The sequence below is a fragment of the Theropithecus gelada genome, chromosome 7b, assembly GCF_003255815.1.
Source record: "Theropithecus gelada isolate Dixy chromosome 7b, Tgel_1.0, whole genome shotgun sequence".
NCBI lineage: Eukaryota > Metazoa > Chordata > Mammalia > Primates > Cercopithecidae > Theropithecus > Theropithecus gelada.
Window position 1 is genome coordinate 40,165,046 of NC_037675.1, and position 26,389 is coordinate 40,191,434.

The window sequence follows — 26,389 nt, forward strand, 5'->3', positions numbered from 1 at the left end:
AAAAAAAAACAAAAAGTACATAAAATTTAAAAATAGGAAATCATGGAAGCAGTAGACCAGAAATTTTGAGGAATTCAAACAACAGATTGTACTGGATTATCAAAAGAATCAACAAAACGTATCACAGATATGAAAAGTAAGCCAAATCTTCCCCAAGGAGGATGCCCAAAAAGCTCCATATTTGGAGTCAAAAAATACAAAAAGCAGCCATAAACCAAAGAAGAAACAGTGTTTATCTGTACCTCCAGATACAGCAGCTGATGACAGATTCTGCCATCAGCAATTCCTAAGAACCACTCTCTGTAGAAAGTAGGCCATCTGCCTGGAGAAGGGTCTTTGCATGAAAATAAGAGGCCGAGAGATACAGAACCAAGCACATATTACAATGGATGTCACAACAAACATGACAACTCTCAAAAGTTTCTGGAATTAAAAGCATTAAGAAAAATTTTAAAACCTCAATGGATGGGCCAAAAAGCACGTCTGAAGACTGAGTTAGATATATGCAAAACCAAAGCTAAGGAAATCTCATATAAATAGGAGCAAAGAAAGATATGAGGAAAAAAATAAATATATAAAGAAATATAGAGGTCCAGCATCAATGTAATGAATATAGAATAGAAAAATAGAAACAAATTAAGCTGAAGAATGACAACAGTCTCTAGAATGAAAGGGTCTACCAAAACCAAACATAAAGAAAGAAAAAAATCAAACCTAAATACAGCCTAACAAAATTTCGGAACTCCAAAATTAAAGAGAACATTCTAAAAATGTCTAGTGAAAAAATAAGCTTTCCTAAAAAAAGAACAAGAATGAGACTACATCCAATTATCATCAATAAACTGTATGTCTATGTCAGAACACTAGAGAGGAATGACTTAGATTTCCAAGTGAAGATTATTTTGAAAGTAAAATTCTATAGCCACCCAAAATACCAATGAAATGAGAGGACCATTTTTTTTTAATGTTTGAATATGGAAGAACTCAGAATATTTATAAGAAACAAAAGACCAACTGGGTATGATTCAAAAGAAGTGACAGGATCCAGAAAAAAATGTAAAAGATATCCTGCAACTTTTATATATGAAAGTATCCTTCCCTGTGCATAATCACTCTACTTTATTCCACAATTAATATTTGTATTGTCATATTAGAAATGCTATTTTATCTCTAATTTCTATAAGTAGTTATTGGACAAAATAGAGTATATTTTTTAACCTACACTACAGCTTCAGAAGACAATGTAAATGATATAAACTTCATGATAATTTTTTTTTTTTGGAGACAGAGTCTTGCTCTGTTGCCCAGGCTGGAGTGCAGTGGCGCCATCTCAGCTTACTGCAAGCTCCGCCTCCTGGGTTCACACCATTCTCCTGCCTCAGCCTTCCCAGTAGCTGGGACTACAGGCGCCCGCCACCACACCCGGCTAATTTTTTTGTATTTTTAGTAGAGACAGGGTTTCACCATGTTAGCCAGGATGGTCTCGATCTCCCGACCTCGTGATCCGCCCGTCTCGGCTTCCCAAAGTGCTAGGATTACAGGCGTGAGCCATCGCGCCCAGCCTTTCATGATAATTTTTAAAGTCACATGATTAGCCCGGCACAGTGGCTCACACCTGTAATCCCAGCACTTTGGGAGGCTGAGGTGGGCAGATCATCTGAGGTCAGGAGTTCGAGACCAGCCTGGATAACATGGTGAAACCCTGTCTCTACTAAAAATACCAAAAAATTAGCTGGGTGTGGTGGTGGGTGCCTATAATCCCAGTTACTAGGGAGGCTGAGGCAGGAGAATCGTTTAAACCCAGGAGGCAGAGGTTGCAGTGAGCTGAGATTGAGCCACTGCACTCCAGCCTGGGCAACGAGAGTGAAACGCCACCTAAATAAATAAATAAATAAATAAATAAATAAAATCATATGGTTAACAAATCTGGAGAACAAGGAAAGTTGTCTTCTACTTATTTGTATACACCATTGCACACTGTTTGAATGTTTTCACAAGGTATGATTATTCCTTCTATAACTTTCTTAACTAATAACAAAAATACCCTCTTCATTCTGGGTATCTGAGATAACAGCAGTCATGTAAAGCTGAAAAAATGAAGAAAAGAGCAAATAAAACTATATACAGATACTTTCATAAAACTATGACACAAAGAACATCCAAACTTCAAATTTCCTATAACTGGAGGGAAAAGCCCACTAAATCCCTGTGAACTATATCTCTCATGCTCTCATTACAAGTCTCCAAAAAGATCAAGGGCAGTTTGGGAAGAAGTACACGGAAGAGAGAAGAGGGAAGCAAATAGCACGCCTAGAAGAACAACTACAGATTCAAATGAAAACTTAGTAAGAGGCACTAAAGAAAAGAAAAAAACCAAGAGAATGAAAATGAAATAAAGAAATAAAAAGACGACTGAAATAAAAAGCAAGCAAAGAAGAGTCAATTTAAATAAAATGGGAGTTTTTTTCTTTTGAGACAGAGTATTGCTGTTGGCCAGGCTGGAGTGCAATGGTATGATCTCAGCTCACTGCAACCTCTGTCCACGGGTTCAAGCAATTCTCCTGCCTCAGCCTCCCAAGTAGCTGGGATTACAGGTGTGTGCCACCACGCCCGGCTAATTTTTGTATTTTTAGTAGAGACGGGGTTTCATCATGTTGGTCAGGCTGGTCTCGAACTCCTGACTTCAGGTAATCCGCCTGCCTCGGCCTCCCAGAAGTGCTGGCATTACAGGCGTGAGCCACCGTGCCTGGCTGGGAGTTCTCAAATAAAATAAAACAATGGAATAGAACTACTATTTAAAGCTATAAGACAACTTTATAGGAAAAAATACATGTAACAAGGGCCTACCACATACTAGAGAAAATTAACCTGCAACAAAAAACCTACAACATAAAGAAAAACTCCTCAAGACCTTCAAGCAAAATGATCAAAAAATTTACAAGGGCAAGAAAATAAAACTGGTATCAGCCTTCCCAAAAAACATCAGCCAAGGTGGGAGAATCACTTGAGATCAGGAGTTCAAGACCAGCCTGGGCAACACGGCAAATTTAAAAATTAGCTGGGCATAGTGGCATGGGCCTGTAGTCGCAGCTACTTGGGAGTAGTCTGAGGCTGGAGGATTGCTTGAGACTAGGAGTTTGAGGCTGCAGTGCTGCAGTAAGCTATGATCACGAACTGTACACCAGCCTGAGCAACAGAGGCTCTGTTTAAAAAAAAAAAAAAAATCAAAACACATCAAGGTAAGAAAATAATGAAAAAGCATTTTCCAAAAACTCCAGGAAAAAACAATCAGAAGCAAGGCTTTTTATATCCAACCAAGCTATTCTTCAACTATCAGCACCATAAGAAAAAAGTTTAAACATTCAACAGCCCAGGAAGTTCTGTACTCTTAAGTCTTCTTAAGAAATTTACTAGGAAAGCCGGGCGCAGTGGCTCATGCCTGTAATCCCAGCACTTTGGGAGGCTGAGGTGGGCGGAACATGAGGCCAGAAGTTCGAGACCATCCTGGCTAACATGGTGAAACTCCGTCCCTACTAAAAATACAAAAAATTAGCCGGGCATGGTGGCGGGCGCCAGTAGTCCCAGCTACTCAGGAGGCTAAGGCAAGAGAATGGCGTGAACCCGGGAGGCAGAGTTTGCAGAGAGCCGAGATAGAGCCACTGCACTCCAGCCTGGGTGACAGAGCGAGACTCTGTCTCAAAAAAAAAAAAAAAAAGAAAAAGAAATTTACTAGAAGATACAAATAAAACTTACAGCAAAGAATAACATAATCACACTAAGGGCAGTGGAGGGGAATAACCCATTTAACTTATGAACATTATATTTTGTACTATATATTCTCAGAACACTAAACAAATATTGAGCCTAACTCCTAAGCTTCTTTCTAACAGAAGTATGAGCCAGAAACTCTGAAACTATTCTAGATAATCTAGGACTGAGCAAATAAGTAAATATATTTGATAACGGGAGCAGGTTTCTCATAGAGAATGAGTTACAAATATGGAAAAGCGGGAAGGAGAGAATAAACCCTGTGGTATTGAATTGAACATACTTGAAAGAATTACTGGTTTTTAATATAAATTTTTTTATTTTAATAGAGATCATAGATGTATACTGGAGTATGTAGACATATATGCACACACATATACTTATAATTTTATATACATATATAGATACACATATATGCACATACATTTTTTTCTTAGCTCCATCCACTTGGACCTAAAATTAATGACACCCAGGGTAAGGGTGCACATGAAGCATTATCTTCTACTTGGTAGAATCAAGGCTAAAAGGAAACAGGGCTCCTAAATGTTCATTTCAGGTCCAGAGCAGGAAAAGGATAAGATGAGCCCTGAACATCTTACTATACCAGAAAGGAAGTATTTAAGCAAACATGCAGCATTTAATAAGGACCCAGAAGCAGCTTGAAGAGGCTCCCACTAGCCAAATCTGGGGAAACCTACGCATCAAAGTAAATAATGACAGTAAAGGAATATATCTTGTTGTATAAAATAAGAATATAAGAATCCACCCAGGCCGGGCGCGGTGGCTCAAGCCTGTAATCCCAGCACTTTGGGAGGCCGAGGCGGGTGGATCACGAGGTCAGGAGATCGAGACCATCCTGGCGAACATGGTGAAACCCTGTCTCTACTAAAAATACAAAAAAACTAGCCGGGCGTGGTGGCGGGCGCCTGTAGTCCCAGCTACTCGGAGGCTGAGGCGTGAGAATGGCGTGAACCCGGGAGGCGGAGCTTGCAGTGAGCTGAGGTCGCGCCACTGCACTCCAGCCTGGGTGACAGAGTGAGACTCCGTCTCAAAAAAAAAAAAAAAAAAAAAGAATCCACCCAGTGTGTATTCTGTATGTATTTACATATATGTGTGTGTGTGTGTGTATAAGTTTATATATATATATAAATACGTAAATGGGAGAGGAGAAAAAGCTCTTCCTCAAGTAGAAAGCCAATTAATAAATGTAGAAATGATGGAATTAGCCACTATTTGGCATGCATCATAATAATAATTGATTAGAAAAGACTCATCAATGGATGCTAAACTAGTGAGAAAAACTTTGCTGAGTACACTGGTTATTCACATATTTTCAAGGTATCTCCTAATAAGATATTTATAATTACAATAAGAAAACTTGTAACTTTACAGTGGCAAAAACAACCTTAACCAAGTAAGGAAAGTTAATATCAGCAGTAATGAAACAAATCAGCATGGGGGTTTCTAATATTTTGCAATATTTATTAATTACAAAGGGGTAAAAAAGAGTAATTTTAAAGTGGAGAGCCCTGGCAGATACAACCTTAATGAATGACCAAAGTGAATATCATCAGTAATGGAACAAATGAAAACCATGTGCCACCTGTAAGATGCAACAATAAGAACACAGCATTACTTCTGCGATATTCCCCCCAAAGATGCAAGACCCGAACCAAATTACGAGGATACTTCAAGACAAACTCAAATTGAAGAATGTTTTACAAATAACTGGTCTGAATCTTCCAAAGTGTCAAGATCAGGAAGATTAAGGAACTGTTCCAGGCTGAAGGAGAGTAAATAGATATAGCCATAAATGCAGAACTGAACTAAATCCTTTCAGTAAAGGAAATTATTGAGACAACTGGTAAAACTTGAATGGGGTCTGAGAATTAGCTGGTCATAATGTATCAGTGTTAATATTTTAATAGTTTTATATTGTGGTTATATAGGAGATTATCCTGGTTCATAGGAAATATAAAGTTTCAAGAGGTTGGGACTATCATATCAGCAACTTAATCTTGTGAAAGGAAAATAAATCTTGGGACCCCAAAATTATTAAACAAAAAGGAAAAGTCAAGCTGGAAACTGCTTAGGGCAAACCTATCTCCCATTCTATTCAAAGTCATCCCTCTGCTCACTAAGATAAATGCATATCTGATTGCCTCCTTGGGGAAAGGCTAATCAGAAACTGAAAAGAATGGACCTACGTGTGTCTCTCACCTACCTGTGACCTGGAAGCCCCTCCCTGCTTGAGAAGCTTCCAGGTCCCACCTATCTGGATGGAACCAACATACATCTTACACATATTGATTGATGTCCCATGTCTCCCTAAAATTTATAAAACCAATTGTGCTCTGACCACCTTGGACGCATGTCATCAGGACCTCTAGAGGCACAAGTCCTCAGCCCTGGCAAAATAAACTTTCTTTTTTTTTTTTTTTTTTTTTGAGATGGAGTCTCACTCTGTCACCCAGATTGGAGTGCAGTGGCGTGATTCTGGCTCACTGCAACCTCTGCCTCCCGGGTTCAAGTGATTCTCCTACTTCAGCTTCCCAAGTAGCTGGGAATACAGGAACCTGCCACCACACCCAGCTAATTCTTTTGTATTTTTAGTAGAGACAGGGTTTCACCATGTTGGTCAGGCTGATCTCAAACTCCTGACCTCAAGAGATCCACCCACCTCGGCCTCCCACAATGGTAGGATTACAGGCGTGAGCCAATGCACTAAGCCCAAAATTAACTTCCTAAATTAATTGAGATTGTCTCAGATATTTGGGGTTCACAATCTCAAAGTTTGGAGAAAAAAAAAATTTATATACTTCTTGTACCTTTTCTATAAATTTGATAGCATTTCAAATTTTTTTACAAATATTTTAAAGAAACAATTTTGTTTTGTTTTGTTTTTGAGATGGAGTCTCTGCATGATCTCGGCTCACTGCAACCTCCACCTTTCGGGTTCAAGCGATTCTCCTGCCTCAGTCTCCCGAGTAGCTGGGATTACAGGCACGTGCTACCACGCCCGGCTAATTTTTTTTTTTGTATTTTTAGTAGAGACAGGGTTTCACCGTGTTAGCTAGGATGGTCTTGATCTCCTGACCTCGTGATCCGCCCTCCTCAGCCTCCCAAAGTGTCGGGATTACAGGCGTGAGCCACCGCACCTGGCCACTATTTTGTAATTCTAAAACTAAGATACGTATAGTATAAAATTTTCAAATTCTACTAAAACTCCACTTATTGCACCACTGTTAATATCTGGGTGAACTTCTCTCCAGAATCATGTCTGTACAGGATATATGCAAAACAATACTTAAGACAATACACTGTAGGAAAACACTTCACATAGATAAAATCATACACTCACTGTCCTATAACTGATTTTTTTTTTGACTTAATATTCTCTTGTACATACCATTTCCTATAATACTGGGAAATATATTTTTTCCTCTCCTTTCCTGACACACAGCTCCTAAAAGCCTTGGAATCTGTAGAATAAGACTACCTTTTATTTTTTGTTTTTGTTTTTTGAGACAGAGTCTCACTCTGTCACCCAGGTTAAAGTGCAGTGACACGATCTCAGCTCCCCGCAACCTCCACCTCCTGGGTTCAGGCAATTCTCCCTGCTTCAGCCTCCCAAGTGGCCGGGATTACAGATGCCCACCACCATGCCTGGCTAATTTTTGTATTTTTGGTAGAGATGGGGTTTTGCCATATTGGTCATGCTGGTCTCGAACTCCTGACCTCAGGTGATCTGCCCACCTCAGCCTCCCAAAGTGCTAGGATTACAGGCATGAGGTGCCCAGCCAAGAGGGCCTTCTGTATGCTAATAAAATGACTCCCACATAGTTTCAAGATGGGGGTTGGTCACGGAAAAGACTAAAGCATGATTAGAAGGTTGAGACTTTCAGTTCCACACCCCCAACCTCCAGGAGAGAGGGGATAATGGCTAGTGATGTAATCAATCATGCCTATGTAGTGAAGCCTTCATGTAAACCCAAAAGAACACAGTTTGGAGAGCTTCCAGACAAATGAATATGTGGAGGTTCTTGGAGGGTGGTACCCCAGAGAAGGCACAGAAATTTGGAACCCCTTCTCCCACACCTCAGTCTATGCATCTAGTCCATCTGACTGTTCATCTATACTCTATGTAATATCTTTATCATAAACCAAGAAACATAAAGTGTTTCCTAGAGTTCTGTGAGCCATTCTAGCAAATGAATCAAACCCAAGGAGAGTGTTCAATTTACAGCCAGTCTGTCAGAAGTATAGGTGACAACCTACTACTTGTGACTGGCACTGAAGTGGGGGGCAGTCTTATGGGACTGAGCCCTCAATCTGTGAGATGTGATGTTATCTCCAGTTAGACAGTGTCAGAATTGAACTGAATTACAGGACACCCAGCTGGTATTGAAGGCAGAACTGTTTTGTTGGTATGTGAGGGAAAACCACAGAAGTATTCTTTGTTGATGCTGAGTGAGAAAACAGGGAGGAAAAAAAGCACTTTGGTTCTTCCTATATCCTTACAGTTACACACACACACACACACACACACACACTTTACATTCCAAAACAAAACCATCTTCCCTACCTCCAGCAGTCCTACAGCTATGGAAAGTGCCACTCCGGAGGAACGCAAAGGTCTCTTTCCCTGTGGTACAGGCCAAGGGTCTCGCTGGAGTTCTCCCAGAAGATCTGTGAGATTCATGTCTATTTTCTGTACTGGTTGTAAGAATCTGAGAAACAAAATTAAATAAAAAGTCATTTATAAATGTTTATGGGTGAGAGTTCAAGAAACAAATTTCACTTTCCTAAAAATAGAAAACAATACTCTGAACACACAGCAGACCAATGGTTCTCAAACTTTCGTGTACATGAGAACCAGCTGGAGGGCTTATTTTAACACGTAGTGCTAGATCCCAGTTCTAGAGTTTGTTTCAGTAGGTGTGGACTGGAGCCCAAGAATTTGCATTTCAAACACATTCCTAGGTGACACTTGATGATATCAGCTCCAGAAACCACATTTTGAGTACGACTACAATAAACGAAACACTCAAACCAAGTACTACTTCAGGATTTCATCTTTCACTTACTAGTCTAGTCAGTTTTAGGTTACTGAAATAATTATGAGAAAATACATCAACTCAATTTTAGTAATACTACCTCTGATTAAAAAGCTTAGGGGAAAAAGCTAGCAGGGCGTGGTGGCTCACGACTGTAATCCCAGCACTTTGGGAGGCCGAGGAGGGAGGATTACAAGGGCAGGAGATCAAGATGGTGAAAGTCCGTATCCACTAAAAAAACAAAAATTAGCCAGGCATGGTGGTGCATGCCTGTAATCCAGCTACTCGAGAGGCTGAGGCAGGAGAACTGCTTGAACCTGGGAGGCGGAAGTTGCAGTGAACCAAGACTGTGCCACTACACTCCAGAAACCTTACAGGAAAAAGCTACCTCTAAAGCTAAGAAGAAAAAATAAAAACCTTGGCTGCCCTAAACCCACACAAAAACAAGTTTTTTCCAAAGTTCAAAATAAAAAATAAGGAAAATAACAAAACTAAAGTAACTCCTTACATTGTTACAACAAAAAACAAACCATTTTAATGGCATGATTTTGCCTCAGTTCTTTAAAAAGTATGTTAATACAATTTACTTATATTCCTAAAAATATTTAACAATATAGTATCACTGAATGTCTATGTTCAAGGGTATGGAATGTTTAAAATACCTACAGAAATGGTCAAATTCTCTTCATCATATTTAATTATTACCTGTTGGAAGGAGGTGGCTGCTGTACCTGAGGACCACGTGTTGCTTGAGTAACTGGTACTTTAGAGAGCCCCAGCATTTCCTGTAAAGAGATTACTTGTACAATATTCATTTAATTACTTTTACAAAGATTAATCAACTATTTATCATGTATAAAATGCAGTGCTAGACATTAAAAACACAAAAATAAAAAATACAAGGTCTCCTTCCTCAGAAAACAGAGTCCAATGGGAGAGATTATCAAGAAAACAATAACACAAAATAATCATCATGAGAGAGCAAAGCACAAGGTGTTATACAACCAAAGAGGAAGCATATTAGCTCAGAAACACTTTATTTCTAATTAACAGTCAAAATAAATTGTTGTGTAACTTAAATGTCCATACTTCTTAATTTATATTCATTCATCCCTTTCAGCAAACTATATCATAAGCACCTGCTATGTGGCAGGAATATAATGGTAAAAACTAACTAGTCCCTTCCCTCATGGAAATTAAAATCCAGAAACAGAAATCAATCAAATCAACAGACAAATAAATATAAAATTGCAACAGTAATAAGTGTTATGACATGGGGAGTTTTAAGGTTCACATACTTTGTGTATACATACATCTTCATTTTCTAACATAATGTATAACCAAACTGCCACCTTTGTTTTGAATTTCAGTATGTGCACAATTTCTCTCCAGACAAATGAAAATGTTATACTAAATTTTTCTTGAATCTAGAAATGCTTAGTCATGAAGTACTGGAGTTATAAAACTGTGTAACAGAAAATCGAAGTCTAAAGATGTACAAAGATAAAATTAGTGAACTAATCCTGCAATATTTCCTATACTGTTAGCGGAAACAACAACTCTTTACTAAGAACTTAACATATTCCATATTCTATGCTAAAACCTTTATATATACCATTTCCTCAAAAAACAATAATGAAATAGATTTCTTCTTAATTTCTACTTTACAAAAGAAAATTGACAATCAAAAAGACTAAGTAATTTTTCTGAAGTTACACAACCAGTAAGTAACAAAGCAAGATTTTAAATCCAGGTTTTTCTACAAAGCCCTATTAAGGGTTTATACCCTACTGACAATTCTCATATTTAGTACTAATAACCTGGCAAAATAGGTACTGTTTATTCCTTTCTATGAAGGATGAGATAATTAGAAAAGACATAAACCCAAGATCATACAACTAGAAGAGTTTAAAATTTGAATTCAGGACTATTTGGGGAGCAAAGACCAGGCTCTTTTCAACGAGATAGATAGGGAAAGAAAATAAAAATGTTTCAGTGGAGGAAAAAAAAAATTAGTCTGCAGGCATTCGCTTGCCTATTGAAAAAAGAAGATGTGGCCAGGCGTGGTGAATCACGCCTGTAATCCCAGTATTTTGGGAGGCCGAGGCGGGTGGATCACCTGAGGTCAGGAGTTCGAGACCAGTCTGGCCAACATGGTGAAACCCCATCTCTACTAAAACTACAAAAATTAGGGCCAGGCGTGATGGTTCACGCCTAATCCCAGCGCTTTGGGAGGTCATGGTGGGTGAATCACGAGGTCAAGGAGTTCAAGACTAGCCTTGGTTAACATGGTGAAGCACCATCTCTAATAAAAATACAAAAATTAGTCAGGCATGGTGGTGTGCTCCTGTAATCCCAGCTATCTGGGAGGCTGAGGCAGGAGAATCTCTCGAACCCAGGAGGCTGAGGTTGCCATGAGCTGAGATCATGCCACTGCACTCCAGCCGGTGTGACAGAGCGAGACTCCATCTCAGACAAACAAACTAAAAAAAGCTAGGCTGGCCTCGGTGGCTCACGCCTGTAATCCCAGCATTTTGGGACACCGAGGCAGGGGGATCACCTGAGCTCAGGAATTCAAGACCAACCTGGCCAACATGGCGAAACCTTGTCTGTACTAAAAAATACAACAATTGGTCAGGCGCAGTGGCTCACACCTATAATCCCAGCACTTTGGGAGGCTGAGGCAGGCAGATCATGAGGTCAGCAGATCAAGACCATCCTGGCCAACACAGTAAAACCTCGTCTCTACCAAAAATACAGAAAAAAAAATTAGCCAGGTGTGGTGGCACATGCCTGTAGTCCCAGCTACTCAGGAGGCTGAGTCAGGAGAATTGCTTGAACTCAGGAGGCAGAGACTGCAAGATCATGCCACTGCACTCCAGCCTAGATGACAGAGCAAGACTCTGCATCAAAAAAAAAGAAAAAAGGAAGATGTTTTACGTGCTTCACATGTATTACATAATTTAAGTAAAAGGGACTCTACAATCAGAACAGTAAACCATTCTAAATAAATTCATAATTTAATAATAACATTAATAGTAGCAAACACTTAAATGTATAATTCACTTAATTCTCATGACTACACTATAACGTAAATACTATTACTATCTCTATTTTACAAATGAAAAAAACTAAAGCACAGAGATTTAAACTGGTTCACTTTCTCTCCTGTCTCACGGAAACATGATTCTCCTCTCCGCTTCCTGTGCTCCTGAAGGAATCCCTACTATGTCTTCCTAAACCTCACTTTCCTCATCTCACTCTTACTTTCACTCACCCTCTTTAGTCTCTTTAGTCTCTTTCCTTTCTCCTTCCTCCTAAAGTACATCTCTTTAACTCGATTCTCTCTCAAATTCCCATGCTATCTCCTCCTTCATTACTTTCAACAACAAACCTCTTAAAAGAACAAACTTCAGGCTGAGCGCGGTGGCTCACACCTGTAGTCCCAGCACGCTGGGAGGCCGAGGAAGGCAGATATACTGAGGTCAGGAGTTCAAGACCAGCGCGGCCAACATAGTGAAACCACGTCTCTACAAAAATACCAGAATTAGCCAGGCATGATAGTGGATGCCAGTAGTCCCAGCTACTCAAGAGGCTGAGGCAGGAGAATCGCTTGAACCTGGGAGGCGGAGAGTGCAGTAAGCCAAGATTGTGGCATGCACCCCAGCCTGGGCGACAGAGCGAGACTCTATCTCAAAAAAAAAAGAACAAACTTCAACTTTCTCTACCTTCTCAAATCTTATTCACTACTCATTGACTAACACATTTATTACTCATTATCCTCCCCATTTAAGCCTGCAAATTCCCTTAGTATGTTCTCTAAGTTAACTATGTAGCACCACTACCTCAGTCTGCCAAGTTTCAAATTAGACTCACCTTCAAAAATCTCTTCCTTCCTTCTTCATTTTGGTCTACCTGGAAGCCTCTGAAGTCTGATTTTACATCTGTCAACTTTATGCCAGGCTTATCTATCATTTTCTAGGGTTGTTCTCAACTGTTCTCAACTAGGAGTTGCACCAGAATTACTTAGAAAGTTTTTTCAAAGTACCTACATGAACAATCTTATATTATATATATAAGGTATATATACCAACCATCTCCCAATACAAATAGACATTCACTTATTACTCTCTTACGGACTATCAAAATCTCTGGGCAGAAAAAAAGATGTTCAGCCGAGCAGATGATCCTAGCATGCTACACATAACTCCTTTGCCTTGGAAGAGAAAGCTTCAATTTGTCCCAGTGATAAAAACCACTAAAATACATATGCAACCATAGTTCATAAACTAAAAATTGTCCAGTCTCAAAATAACTCCCCTCGCCAAACATACTAAAAATATTTAGTTCCTAAGTAAAACATTAAGAAGCAAAAGCTCTCTCCTCAGCAGCCACCAAGGTGATCAGTTCTTATGAGGAACTGGGGTGAGGCCCTCACTTCATCAGGTGACTAGCATTGTGTCGGGCAGCACCAGCCCTGCACTCGCCCACACCATGGCCTCCATCTCAAGTTCTTCTGCATCTAATTGGACCTCATTCTGCATGACAATGAGGTGACCATCACAGTGGATTAGATCAATGCTCTTGTTAAAGCAGCTGATATAAATGTTGAACCTTTCTGGCCTGGCTTGTTTGCAAAGGACTGGCCAATGTCAACATCAGGAGCTTCATCTGCAATGTAGGGGCTGGTGGACCTGCTCCAACAGTTGGTGCTGCACCAGCAGGAGGTCCTGCCCCCACCACCACTGCTGCCCCAGCTGAGGAAAAGAAAGTGGAAAGAAAGAAAGAAGAACCTGAGGAGTATGATGATGACATGGACTTTGGTCTTTTTTTTTTTTGGAGACAGAGTCTCGCTCTGTTCCCCAGGCTGGAGTGCAGTGGCGTGATCTCGGCTCACTGCAAGCTCCGCCTCCCGGGTTCACGCCATTCTCCTGCCTCAGCCTCCTGAGCAGCTGGGACTACAGGCACCCGCCACCGCGCCCGGCTAATTTTTTTGTATTTTTAGTAGCCACGGGGTTTCACCGTGTTAGCCAGGATGGTCTCCATCTCCTGACCTTGTGATCCGCCCGCCTCGGCCTCCCAAAGTGCTGGGATTACAGGCGTGAGCCACTGCACCCAGCCGACTTTGGTCTTTTTGACTAACTCTTTTATAACATGTTCAATAAAAAAGCTGAACTCTTAAGAAAAAAAAAAAGAAACAAGCTAATATTCTGCGGTTGCTCTTCTTAGCCTTCAGCATGACTCTTCATAAGCCCTTCAAATCTCTAGTAAAAGACCTTTGGTTTGACTTTAAATTTTAAAGATACAGTTAAAAGTGAAGGGTCTTTAATCTGTATAACAATTTAAGGTACGTGAAAAGAATACTGAGGCCAGCACTGAATTTAAAGCCTTTGTTATAATACCATTATATTAGTTTTTCATAATAAAAATTTGTCCTAGAAACATACAGAAAGCATTTATAAACATCAATAGAGTAATGTTCAGATAGGTGAAAACTACCATTCTTGTTGTTTACCTGCAGTTGTTTGGCTGACAAATCTTTTGTTCCTCTGAAGACATAGCTTTTTGAAATGCCTTCACATCCAAGTTCATGAACCTGAACCATTCTCCCAAAAGTAATAAGTCCAACCAAAGCTGTAGGTGGTAAAAGACTTAATGACATCTGCATGGATTCTTTCAGGGCTTGTAAATCTTCATCTTCCATGCAAGTATCAACCACATAGAGGAATATCAAAGGCATCTGAGGACCACGCTTTTAAAAAATTCACCAAAAAGAAAAAATATATAGTTTAAAGCACAATATACAAGACAGTCAACAGGGAATTAATTGAATAATGGAAACAAAAGTATCCTAGTAAAGCCATTTCAGAAATGAAATAGGTTATTTCTACTGTCATGGAGAGAGATCTAAGACATATTATCAGGTGAAAAAGTAAGAAGAACATTAGGTATAGTTACACAGAGGGGACTTTCACTTTCCATTTTATTTAACTCATGCATAAGGTTTCATTTGACTCTTATAAAATAATTAGTAAACCTGACTTGAATTTTCAGAGAACTAGAAACTAGCCAGGCTGGACAAATTATTAAATGGTCCAAGTGAATCATAACTGTTTTCTCTAAAACATTCATAAAATATATTACTTCCACACTTAAACATGCAAACAACTATGTTAGGTATTCAGAAAGAGAATAAAAATGATTTCCCTAAGAAGGATCAATGCAAGATTATTTTCATTAATTAGACCTGGGGGATACATTAGCCAACTCCAGCATCATATTGACTAAGTATTTGTTAACTGAATTTCCAACTACAAAGCAAGATTGATACTTCATTGTTTACTGATCTACTCAGTATAGTAAATCACACCACCCTACCCAGTATCTTAGCCACCCATCAAATAACTACAACATAGGAATTACCCTGCTCAAACTGACCTCAACGGTTTACCTTTGAAATGTTCCATCGAATCAATGTGAGAATTAAGCATGATTGCTTCCAAATTATCACAATTTAACAATTATTGCAGTATAAATTTTAAAACTTTCTTAAATATTTGTTCTTATGTTCTTACCAGAACTACATATTCAATGCTAGAAAACTGAGGTAAAAGTTCAGCAGGCTGATTCAGTTCAGATATACCAGCATAACTAGGTGGAAACTACAAATAGAAAAAAAAAAAAAAAAAAAAGTTTAACAAATTATAGGCTACAAAGATTAATAAAATTTTAAACTGAAAGCATTTCCTGATCATTTAATTATTTTTAAAAAGGCATTTTCATTAAATGAGAAATAATTATTTATATCTTTTTTTAAATATGCATTTTTCTACATGACTAGTATTTTGGCATTAACATCTGCAATGGATGTTTTATGTTTTTTTTTGAGACGGAGTCTTGCTCTGTCACCCACACTGGAGTGCAGTGGCGCGATCTCGGCTCACTGCAAGCTCCGCCTCCCAGGTTCACGCCATTCTCCTGCCTCAGCCTCCCTAGTAGCTGGGACTATACGCGCCTGCCACCAAGCCTGGCAAACTTTTTTTGTATTTTTAGTACAGACAGGGTTTCACTGTTAGCCAGGAGGGTCTCGATCTCCTGACCTCGTGATCCACCTGCCTTGGCCTCCCAAAGTGCTGGGATTACAGGCGTGAGCCAATGCACCTGGCATGCAATGGATGTTTTCTTACCTGATTCCTTTGGTAACAAAAGTTGCAAGCCCAAAGTTTTGCTCGATAATCCACTTGACTGTTTTAAAAAAAGAAAAGATACATCAGTTCATATTTCAGTTCAATTTTACAAAAATCCAAATTTCAATAAAATTAATTTCTTCCTAAAACATGAACATATTCAAATTGAAAGTAAAAGTAACTCTTAAAAGCCATGTAGTTTTAGACACTACCAATATCTAATTCATACTTTTAACATATACAAGTTTACCTAAATGGTGAATATAACTTTTAACATACAGTAAATATTCACTGGGTGCAGTAGCTCGCACCTGTAATCTCAGCACTTTGGGAGGCTGAGGAGGCAGATGGCTTGAGTCCAAGAGTTCAAGACCAGCTTGGGCAATATGGTGAAACCCCATCTTTACAAAAAATACAATCATCCAGGCATGGTGGCGCATGACTGTAGTCCTAGCTACTCAGGGGGCTTAGGTGGGAGGATCATCTGAGCCCAGGTGGTCAAAGATACAGTGAACCAGAATCACAACACTGCACTCCAGTCTAAGTAACATAGTGAAACCATCTCAAAAATATATATACACACACATATACAGCAATATCAATAAAATTAAAATAATCCTATTTTTTTTCTTCAAGTGACTTCAGTAACATCTACACTCAGACCTAAAAAACATATATTCAGGTCAAAAATATATTTACTGAATGCCTAATAAGTACCAACCATTATTTTAGGTGCTGGTGATACAAGAAAAAGAGAACTGCTCTCATGGAGTTTACATTCTAGAAAAGACAGACAGACAAAAGACAAGCAGATGCACAAACAAGAAAATACGTTTGTTTTTTTTTTTTTGAGACAGGGTCTTGTTCTATTGCCCAGGCTGCAGTGCAATGGTAGAATCATAGCTCCCTGCAGCATTGAACTCCTGGCTCAAGTGTTTCTCCCATCTTCAGCCTCCCAAGTAGCTAGGACTACAGGCACATACCACCACACCCAGCATATATACATTTAAAAAAAAAAATACACACACACACACATATATATATTTTCTTTTTTTTTCCCCTGTAGAAATGGGGTCTTGCTTTGCTGCCCAGGCAATCCTCCCACCATGGCCTCCCAAAGCACTGGGATTACAGGTGTGAGCTACTCCGCCCAGCCGAAAATACTTTTACATAGTAATAACAGATTAAACAAAACAAAGCAGAATGTAAGAATGTGTTTAAGAGGGTTGCTTTAAAAAACAGCCTTCTTAAATAGACAACTAAAGTATGACCAGAATGAAAAGGAACCAATCACAAGAAAATCTGGAGACAGAAGAATCCGGGCAGAATGCACAGCTACTATACCAGTGTCAAGGCAGGAATAAGTTTGGTATGTTCAAGAATCAGAAAGAGGGTAACAGGGTTAAGGTATTATGTAGATAACAATAAGGAAAATGGATAATACCAGATGAAGGCAGAAATATATACAGAGGCTAGATCATACAAGGCTTTACAGATCTTGATAAGTGGTTTGGATTTCTCATTCCAAAAATAAGAAGCTACTTCTGGAAGATTTTAATAATCAGATTTTCATTCATAAAACTCTAGCTTCTGGATGGAGAACAGACTGCTAAAAGACAAGAATAGAAACAGGGAGAGCAGGTAGGAGGATATTGAAATTGCCCAGGAAAAAAGATGGTGGTATCTTGAAGCAGGGTATACTACCAGAGATGGAATAAGAGGCTGTAAGAGACAGAATCTGTAACGTTCTAAGGTAGATCACCCAGATTTGCTAGTGGATTGGCTGGGGGAGAGGGAATGGAAAGAGAAGTAAGAGATGATTCCTGAGACTTTGGCTTAAGCAACAGAAGTCACAACATTTTTGGAACATCATGTCACTCAATCATGACACTTTTTTTTTTTTTTGAGGCGGAGTCTCACTCTGTCGCCCACGCGGGAGTGCAGAGGCATGATCTCGGCTCACTGCAACCTCCACCTCTCAGGTTCAAGCAATTCTCTGTCTCAGCCTCCTGAACAGCTGGGACTACAGGCACATGCCACCACACCCAGCTAAGTTTTGTATTTAGTAGAGACGGGGTTCCACCATATTGGTCAGGCTGGTCTCAAACTCCTGACTTCAGGTGATCCACCACCTTGGCTTCCCAAAATGCTGGGATTACAGGCATGAGATACCATGCCCAGCCAATTATGACTTATCTAATAACACAAGATGGGTTGATACATATCCAGCACTACTATTCAGAAGACACTGATGGGATCTAACAGTTTTTATAGTGACACTCTTACATTTGGTCTCTTTATATTATGAACTCACTACAACTAGAATGATCCCAAAATTTTACAGCTCTCTGGATTTTTCTGACTGTCCTAATTTGAAAAAATTACTATGAACAAAAACAAAGGGATTTTTATAAATATATGCAAAAAAAAAAAAAAAAAAAAAACCCTGCATTTTAAAATCTCATTGCCACATTAGTTTATCTATATATTTTACTTACCATAAAGGATTCAAAACTGCACGGCAAGTGGTCCTACTACACAGAACAGGCTCATATTGAATAGGTGGTAAGTCAGGTCTCTCTTTCAGTGGTGTAAACAGGGCTGCCACAGGAACAACCATTCTTGTAGCTTCCAGTCGACTTGATGGCCAAACATTCCAACTAAATCGGACTCCATCTCGTTCTTCATTTTGTTGAATGAATTCCAAATAGGTTGTCATTGTGGAGTTTGATTCTTATTTCTGTATCAAAATTTTAAAATATTTTAAAATCCAGGATCCTCTTAAGAAGTTTCAAAGTAAGTATGTTTTCCCCCTATTCAGCAATATTAACATATTAGAAATCAGGACTGGCTGGGCACGGTGGCTCACACTTGTAATCCCAGCACTTTGGGAGGCCGAGACGGGTGGATCACCTGAGGTCGGGAGTTGGAGACCAGCATGACCAACAAGAAGAAACCCCATCTCTACTAAAAATACAAAATTAGCCAGGCATGGTGGCGTATGCCTGTAATCCCAGCTACTCGGGAGGCTGAGGCAGGAGAATCTCTTGAATCCTGGAGGCAGAGTTTGTGGTGAGCCGAGATCGTGCCATTGCACTCCAGCCTGGGCAACAAAAGCAAAACTCCATCTCAAAAAAAAAAAAAAAAAAAAAAAAAAAAAATCAGGACAAAATGAAAATATTTATCTCAGAAAAAAATTAGCAAGCAACTTGTAACAAAATAATTAATGGCTCTACCCAATGACCAATGTCCATGAGGCCCAATAAGAGGTATTTAACACTTTCCTATTCACTCTGAAAGGTGATGGCAAAAAATAGTGTCTTATTTCTTTAAGGGTATATAGGAAAGAAATGCAAAAATGGGGGGAAACCTAGATCCTATGTTTTCCATATCAATTTTGAAAGTTACATGAATTCATATAAACAGATTTCAAAATTATAAAGTTCTAAAACTCACACGGTTTCTATCTAAAAAATAACAAGTTTCCACTAAACTTTATAGAAGAGAATGTTTAATAGTATATAACAAAGGCCGGGTGTGGTGGCTCACACCTGTAATCACAGCACTTTGGGAGGCCGAGGCGGGGGGATCACGAGGTCAGGAGATCGAGACCATCCTGGCTAACACGGTGAAACCCCGTCTCTACTAAAAATACAAAAATATTAGCCGGGCATGGTGACGGGTGCCTGTAGTCCCAGCTACTCAGGAGGCTGAGGGAGGAGAATGGCGTGAACCCGGAAGGCAGAGCTTGCAGTGAGCCGAGATCGCGCCACTGCACTCCAGCCTGGGCGACAGAGTGAGACTCTGTCTCAATAAAAAAAAAAAACAAAAAACAGAAAAAAAAAAAAACAAAAAAACAAGCAGGAGATACCTCTACAGAATAGATAACATTAAAAAAAAAAAAAGTATATAACAAAAAGATTTTCCTAAAACTGGGCACTTCTGCTTTGGACAGGTAATTTTCTTATTGTGCAAGTACAGACTATTTGTGACACAATAAATAAAATGCTTGATAAGTGCTGTTCCCCCAATTCCCCCAATTATATATCATTTAGACTCCTCTGCAGAAACTTACTTCAGAATATTTTGAACATTCCAAATTATGACAGCATTTTAAACTCCAATTTGAGATACAAAATTTCAGTATAATAATTTAAGTTTACTAACCAGGGGAAGAGGATGCACTCTGGGAAGGGTCCAGTATCAAAAGACAGCTCCATTTTTACTGTCTAAATGCCTAGATAGGATGCCAGCTTTCCTACATAGGCAACAGCTCTATATCACGCTCTCAAACTGCAACAGTGGTTAGTCATGGAAGGAAGCTGAAGAATTTAAAGGTGTGGGATGACAAAAGACATTCAAGTGTTATGTAGCAGACATGAAGGAGGTCAAGTTGAAAGAAGTGAACTGTGAACCTACAGTGCCTGGAAAACCCAACATGGATGTTTAAAGTTGCTAAGAACAATAGTGGGACGAGAAACTGATTCTAAAATTTAAGTGAGGAAAGAAGAGATATTATTTAGGGGGAAAAAGCTAGATATAACAATTTTAATTTTAGAAAATCTTTCAAATAAATTTTGATAAAACAAATGACAGAAATTGAAGCTTAACAAATCTAAGCATTCCAAGCAGTTAAGAACTTTCTCTTCTTTAAACAAGAAAACAAAAATTAAAGAAAACACTGTATTTCCTCCAATCGTGCCAGAATCTTGGAGACAGCTAGAAAATCTTACGCTAATCAAAAAAGATTGTGGATTTTTCAAAGGCACATAAAGGGTAAAGAGAAATCCCAAGACTAAACTTGTTTAGAAAAGACTATTTTGGGCCGGGCGCGGTGGCTCAAGCCTGTAATCCCAGCGCTGAGGTGGTTGGATCACGTGAGATCAAGAGTTCAAGACCAGCCTGGTCAACATGGCAAAACCCCGTCTCTACTAAAAATACAAAAAAAAAATTAGCTGGGCACGGTGGCATGCACCTGTAATCCCAGCTACTCAGGAGGCTGAGGAGGAGAATCGCTTGAACTGGGGAGGAAGAGGTTGCAGTGAGCCAAGATCACACCACTGCACTCCAGCTTGGGCGACACAGCAAGACTCCATCTCAAAAAAAAAAAAAAAACTATTTTGAAGGTAAATATAGAAGACAGCTTTGAGAAGGGTGGTATGAGCTTTCAAGGAAAAGTGTTGAAAGATAATGATAAAACAAAGGTGTGGGGTATTCTGAGGAGAGTTAGAAGATGTCAAACCCCACTGTAACACAGGTGGCAATAAAGAAAACACAACCAGGATGTGGGGGTGAGGGGGGAATTAGAAATCCAGTTTTTAGCAACAGCTTCCACAGTACTGATGTGAATATAAGTTCTAAGACTATGCAAACCTCTTCCACATTTATTATACACAACATAAGGCAAATAAAATTGTGTTTACTACTTAATTGCTCCTATAATTTAAGATGCATGTATACACCTACTATGTACTCACAAAAATTAAAAATAAAAAATAAAAAATGTTAAGGCCAGGCACAGTGGCTCACATCTGTAATCCTAGCACTTTGGGAGGCTGAGGCCGGCGGATCGCTTGAGGTAGCAGTTCAAGACCAGCCTGGCCAACATGGTGAAACCCCATCTCTACTAAAAATACAAAAATTAGCTGAGCTGGCGGTGGGTACCTATAATACCAGCTACTCAGGAGGCTAAGGCAGGAGAATCACTTGAACCCAGAAGGTGGAAGTTGCAATGAGCAGAGATCGTGCTCTAGCCTGGGCGACAAAGTGAGACTCCTTCTCAAATAAAAAAAAAAAAATTAATAAAATAAAATGAAATCAGAACAGGGATGACTACATTTGACAAAATAAGTCATAAGAAATCTAGTGTAGTTAAGAAAAAATAAAAATTCTAATGTGTCATAACAAAAAAATAAAATGCATCTAAAACACATCTGCAAAAGGCATTAAAATAGCTAAAACACAAAACAAAAAATGTTTTGAATGACTATTTTCTCAATTCTCCCAAAGCTAGTACATAACTAGTACTTACGTATTATACAGATATTTTCTCAAAAATGTATGAAGTAAACCTATCACTTTATATAAAACAACTGATAGTATATTTTGCCAATGATAAAAATTTGAGCTTTCAAGCAAATATTAAATTTTTGGGGTTTTTTTTTTTTTTAAACGGAGTCTCACTCTGTTGCCAGGCTGGAGTGCGGTGGGGCAATCTCAGCTCCCTGCAACCTCTGCCTCTGCCTCCCAGGTTGAAGCAATTCCCCTGCCTCAGCCTCCCCAGTAGCTGGGACTACAGGCGCGTGCCACCACAACCAGCTAATTTTTTGTATTTTCAGTAGAGACGGGGTTTCACCATGTTGGCTGGGATAGTCTCTATCATCTGACCTCGTGATCTGCCTGCCTCGGCCTCCCAAAGTGCTGGGATTACAAGCGTGAGCCCTACCGCTCCCCGTCATTAAATTGTTTTAAAACTTGTGCCTGCTACCATAAGCTTGACAAGTTCCTAATATGTAAAGATTTTTCTGATGAGCTCAGTGTTGGTATTAATCTAATTTGTTTGATAGTATATAACGAAATGTATTAACATTTAGAAGATATACATTACTCAGTGAAGCAACATCTTCCAAACGGTCAGTTTGTGATGCTAAAATATCATGCAAGAGTAGATGATCCATTCAAAGTGCAGAGTAGGCCAATGAGTTTGAAGGTAACAAAGTTCAAAAAGTTCACTCCTAAGCTTTCAGATTCCACACTGCAATTAACCTTTTTTTTTTTTTTTTTTTTTTTCTTGAAACGGAGTCTCGCTCTGTCACCCAGACTGGAGTGTAGTGGCGCAATCTCGGCTCACTGCAAGCTCCGCCTCCTGGGTTCACGCCATTCTCCTGCCTCAGCCTCCCAAGTAGCTGGTACTACAGGCACCCGCCATCACGCCCAGCTAATTTTTTTTGTTTTGGTTTGTTTGTTTGTTTTGTTTTTGAGACGAAGTCTCACTCTGTTGCCCAGGCTGGAGTGCAGTGGCCGGATCTCACACCACTGCAAGCTCCGCCTCCCGGGTTTACGCCGTTCTCCTGCCTCAGCCTCCCGAGTAGCTGGGACTACAGGCGCCCGCCACCTCGCCCGGCTAGTTTTTTGTATTTTGTAGTAGAGACGGGGTTTCACCATGTTAGCCAGGATGGTCTCGATCTCCTGACCTTGTGATCCGCCCATGTCGGCCTCCCAAAGTGCTGGGATTACAGGCGTGAGCCACCGCGCCCAGCCTTAACCTTTTAATGTCTTAATTAATCCTTCATACAATTCAACCAAAACAATGTATCACAATGAACTGCAGAAACAGATGTGAAAATCCACCTGTCCTCTGTTTAGCCTTTTTTTTTTTTCTCTTTGGATACTCAATAATGTTTAAGTTAGGGGTTCTGAAAACAACTGCCTTAGGACCATGAGGAAACCACACTACAAAAGGTTCCAGGAGTCTTAGCAGGAAGACATTCACACACAGACAATAGCCAGGTTTAACTTTCAACTGGTTAACAGGCTGGATTGTATCTCTACATCCTTACTTCTTAAGACATACTAAGTATCACCTTAGTGAAATTTGGGCACAGCTCCCCTTCTCTTCTTCACATTTTTTCCTCTCAATCTCCCTGCTCTAAGATCAATTTGCTTGCTAAATCACATCTATCTCAGCACTTTGGGAGGCCGAGATGAACGGATCACGAGGTCAGGAGATCGAGACCATCCTGGCTAACACAGTGAAACCCTGTCTCTACTAAAAATACAAAAAAAGCCAGGCGTGGTGGCAGGCGCCTGCAGTCCCAGCTACTCGGGAGGCTGAGGCAGGAGAATGGCATGAACCCAGGAAGGTGGAGGTTGCAGTGAGCCGAGATCACGCCACTTCTGAAATGATGTTCATTCACTACCAGAGGAGGAAAAGAAGGAAAACTTAACATGCACTTATATTTTAATCTAAAACCTTTTTAAATCAAGTTAATTTGGCTAGTTATCCATGGCTTTGGAGGGTAGAGGTTGAGGGAGTTCACGTGAAAACGAGAATTCCACATACCCCCTCCAGTGATTGATGTAGATTTACTATTACTTTCCTCAGGTAGTACCTTTACCACCAAATCGGGAAACACTACTTGCCTTAGAAAGAAAGCCCAATGGGATAGGATTGGTCCTGCTGGAAAACTCAACTCTTTATAATCAAAACCTAAGGCATTATCTTTACCTAGCTCTTTTCCCCTTTAACCCCTTTAACTTCCAAGGCTGAATTACGGGTGACGTAGTTAATTGGGTTCAAAGTCTAGGACACTCCAGATCTGGCAAGGAACGAAACAGAAAGTCCAAGGGCCCAGAGGCGATGATGGGCTTGGGTGGAGGTGGGTGGCCCAGGAGGTGGAGGTGTGTGGCCCAGGAGGTGGGGGTGGGTGGCCCAGGAGGTGGGGGTGGGTGCTGGGCGAGATGCTCCAACCACCGTTTTCCACACGACTCCCATCTTTCCACCGAATCCTGGGGAGCTAGAGGAGGAGCTCGGGCCCCCGGCCCCGGCAGAGCCAAGTGGGTGAGAGGGTGGCAAGCTCACCGCTCAACGCTCCCCGCGCCGGACTGGGCCTCAGCCTCCGGCACACCTCGCGGGCCCGAGGGCACCGAGAGGGCAGAGCCGGGACCACCCCAGGACCCCAGCCGCCAGCCCGCCGCCGCCAGCCCGCCCCCGCTTTCCGCTGCGCACCTGAGGTCCCCCAGGAGCGGAGACGAGGCGGCCCTTACCTCACTGTCCCCCTGCCGGACCCGTCGCAGCCTCCGCTTTGCAAAATCAGTCCTCTCCGCCCAGGAGGAGCAGTCCGTGGCACCGCAATCAGGGCTGGCGCCACCCCGCCCCGGGCCTCACCGAAGACCTCCGCCCGGCCAACATGGCTGGCGCCGCCTCTGCCACGTCAAGAGGAGGGGACGGGGCGTGAGGGCAGGAAGGGGGCAGGAAGGGGCGGGCGCAGAGTTACCCGGGCGGGCCACCGTCCCCTGAGCTTAATAACCGGAGGATTTGAGAAAGGCGCGCGGCGGGCGAAGGTACCGAGAGGGGAGAAGGGAGGAGAGGTAGCGGGGACCGAGCCAGAGGGGCGGAAGAACCCGGACAACCCAGGCAGCCGGGCGGCCGAGGGGCGTGGGACCGGGCACAGCGGGACCGGGAAAGGGAGCGGCGCCGGGGGAGCTCCTTCACCCCGCTCCGCAGAGCCACAGCGTATTCCACTACCTGCAGGTCGCAGAAGGAATGGAGCACTGGTGCCACTCGGACACCTTAACTTACCGAGAGAAATGGAGACGGCCTCCAGGACATCTTAAGGACACTGGTTGATTCGGAGAATCACAAAAAAAATCTCTGAAAAAAGAGAGTTCATTCTTTCACTTAGTGCAACAAATATTTACTGAACACTTACTATGTGCCAGACACGATTGAGATGCTAGTGATATGATGTAGGCAAGGTAGGCCCAGATCCCTGGCCCGAAAGATTTCACGTACTATTTATGTATTCTAGTCAGCCTGTCTTTTCCTCCTACATTGCCTCTGCCACCTCTACTCTGTTTCCCCCCACCCCCAACACATACACACAGTACAATATTTGACTGATTCATCTTGATATATTCAATGTTTTTCTTTCCAAGAAAAAAGTTGAACAAAATGAGAAAGCAACAGACTGGTGAGACGTAAGAGCTTGGTGGTCTCAGACAACCCCATCCTTCAGTGAGAGGAATGGAATTAAGTGCCCATGGAATTAATTGCATATATGACAACACCTAAAATCCTGCAAAGTTTAGCCATATCCACATTTTATGGAATGGAAAAAAAGATCAAGTCCCTGTCCTTCAAAGCTCGTATTCATGATAAATAAGACAGCAGCACCAGGCTAGGCGCAGTGGCTCACGCCTATAATCCCAACACTGGGAGGCAGAGGCAGGCAGATCACAAGGTCAGGAGTTCGAGACCATCCTGGCCAACATAGTGAAACCCCATCTCTACTAAAAATACAAAAATGAGACGGGTGTGGTGGCACGCTCCTGTAGTCCCAGCTACAGGCCAGCTACAGGCAGTGGCAGGAGAAATGCTGAGGCAGGAGAAATGCTTGAACCTGGGAGGCGGAGCTTGCAGTGAGCCAAGACCACGCCATTACACTCCAGCCTGGGTGACAGAGTGAGACTCCATCTCAAAAAAAAAAAAAAAAAAAGATAGCAGCATCAAACATATATTTCCCTTTCTATAATGTGTGTATTAAAGTTGTTTTGGAAGGTGGAAGAGGATGAGTTTGCTTGTCAAATTGTAATACAATCCTAAAGAGGGCAATGGGAATCGAAAGCTAAAAATTAGTGTAGGCTTCCAAATAAAGT

General features: G+C 40.9%; 1 protein-coding gene across 4 annotated transcripts in view; it reads right to left on the reverse strand.

Annotated features, from left to right (window-relative positions):
* Positions 1-25,631, reverse strand: part of SEC23A (Sec23 homolog A, coat complex II component) — a 72,404-nt gene extending 46,773 nt beyond the window's left edge. Inside the window, exons 1-8 of one of the 4 annotated variants that reach the window (XM_025391495.1) lie at positions 25,314-25,631; positions 24,741-24,937; positions 18,511-18,752; positions 16,013-16,070; positions 15,401-15,487; positions 14,341-14,577; positions 9,531-9,610; positions 8,354-8,498 (exon numbers count right to left, since the gene is read on the reverse strand). In XM_025391495.1, coding sequence (XP_025247280.1) covers positions 8,354-8,498; positions 9,531-9,610; positions 14,341-14,577; positions 15,401-15,487; positions 16,013-16,070; positions 18,511-18,731 — 828 coding nt within the window. In that variant the 5' untranslated portion in view covers positions 18,732-18,752; positions 24,741-24,937; positions 25,314-25,631. Of the gene's footprint in view, positions 1-8,353; positions 8,499-9,530; positions 9,611-14,340; positions 14,578-15,400; positions 15,488-16,012; positions 16,071-18,510; positions 18,753-24,740; positions 25,250-25,313 lie in introns of those variants that run through there. The other 3 variants (XM_025391496.1, XM_025391497.1, XM_025391498.1) reach the window with 3 other exon arrangements.
* Between the last annotated feature and the right edge of the window lie 758 nt (positions 25,632-26,389).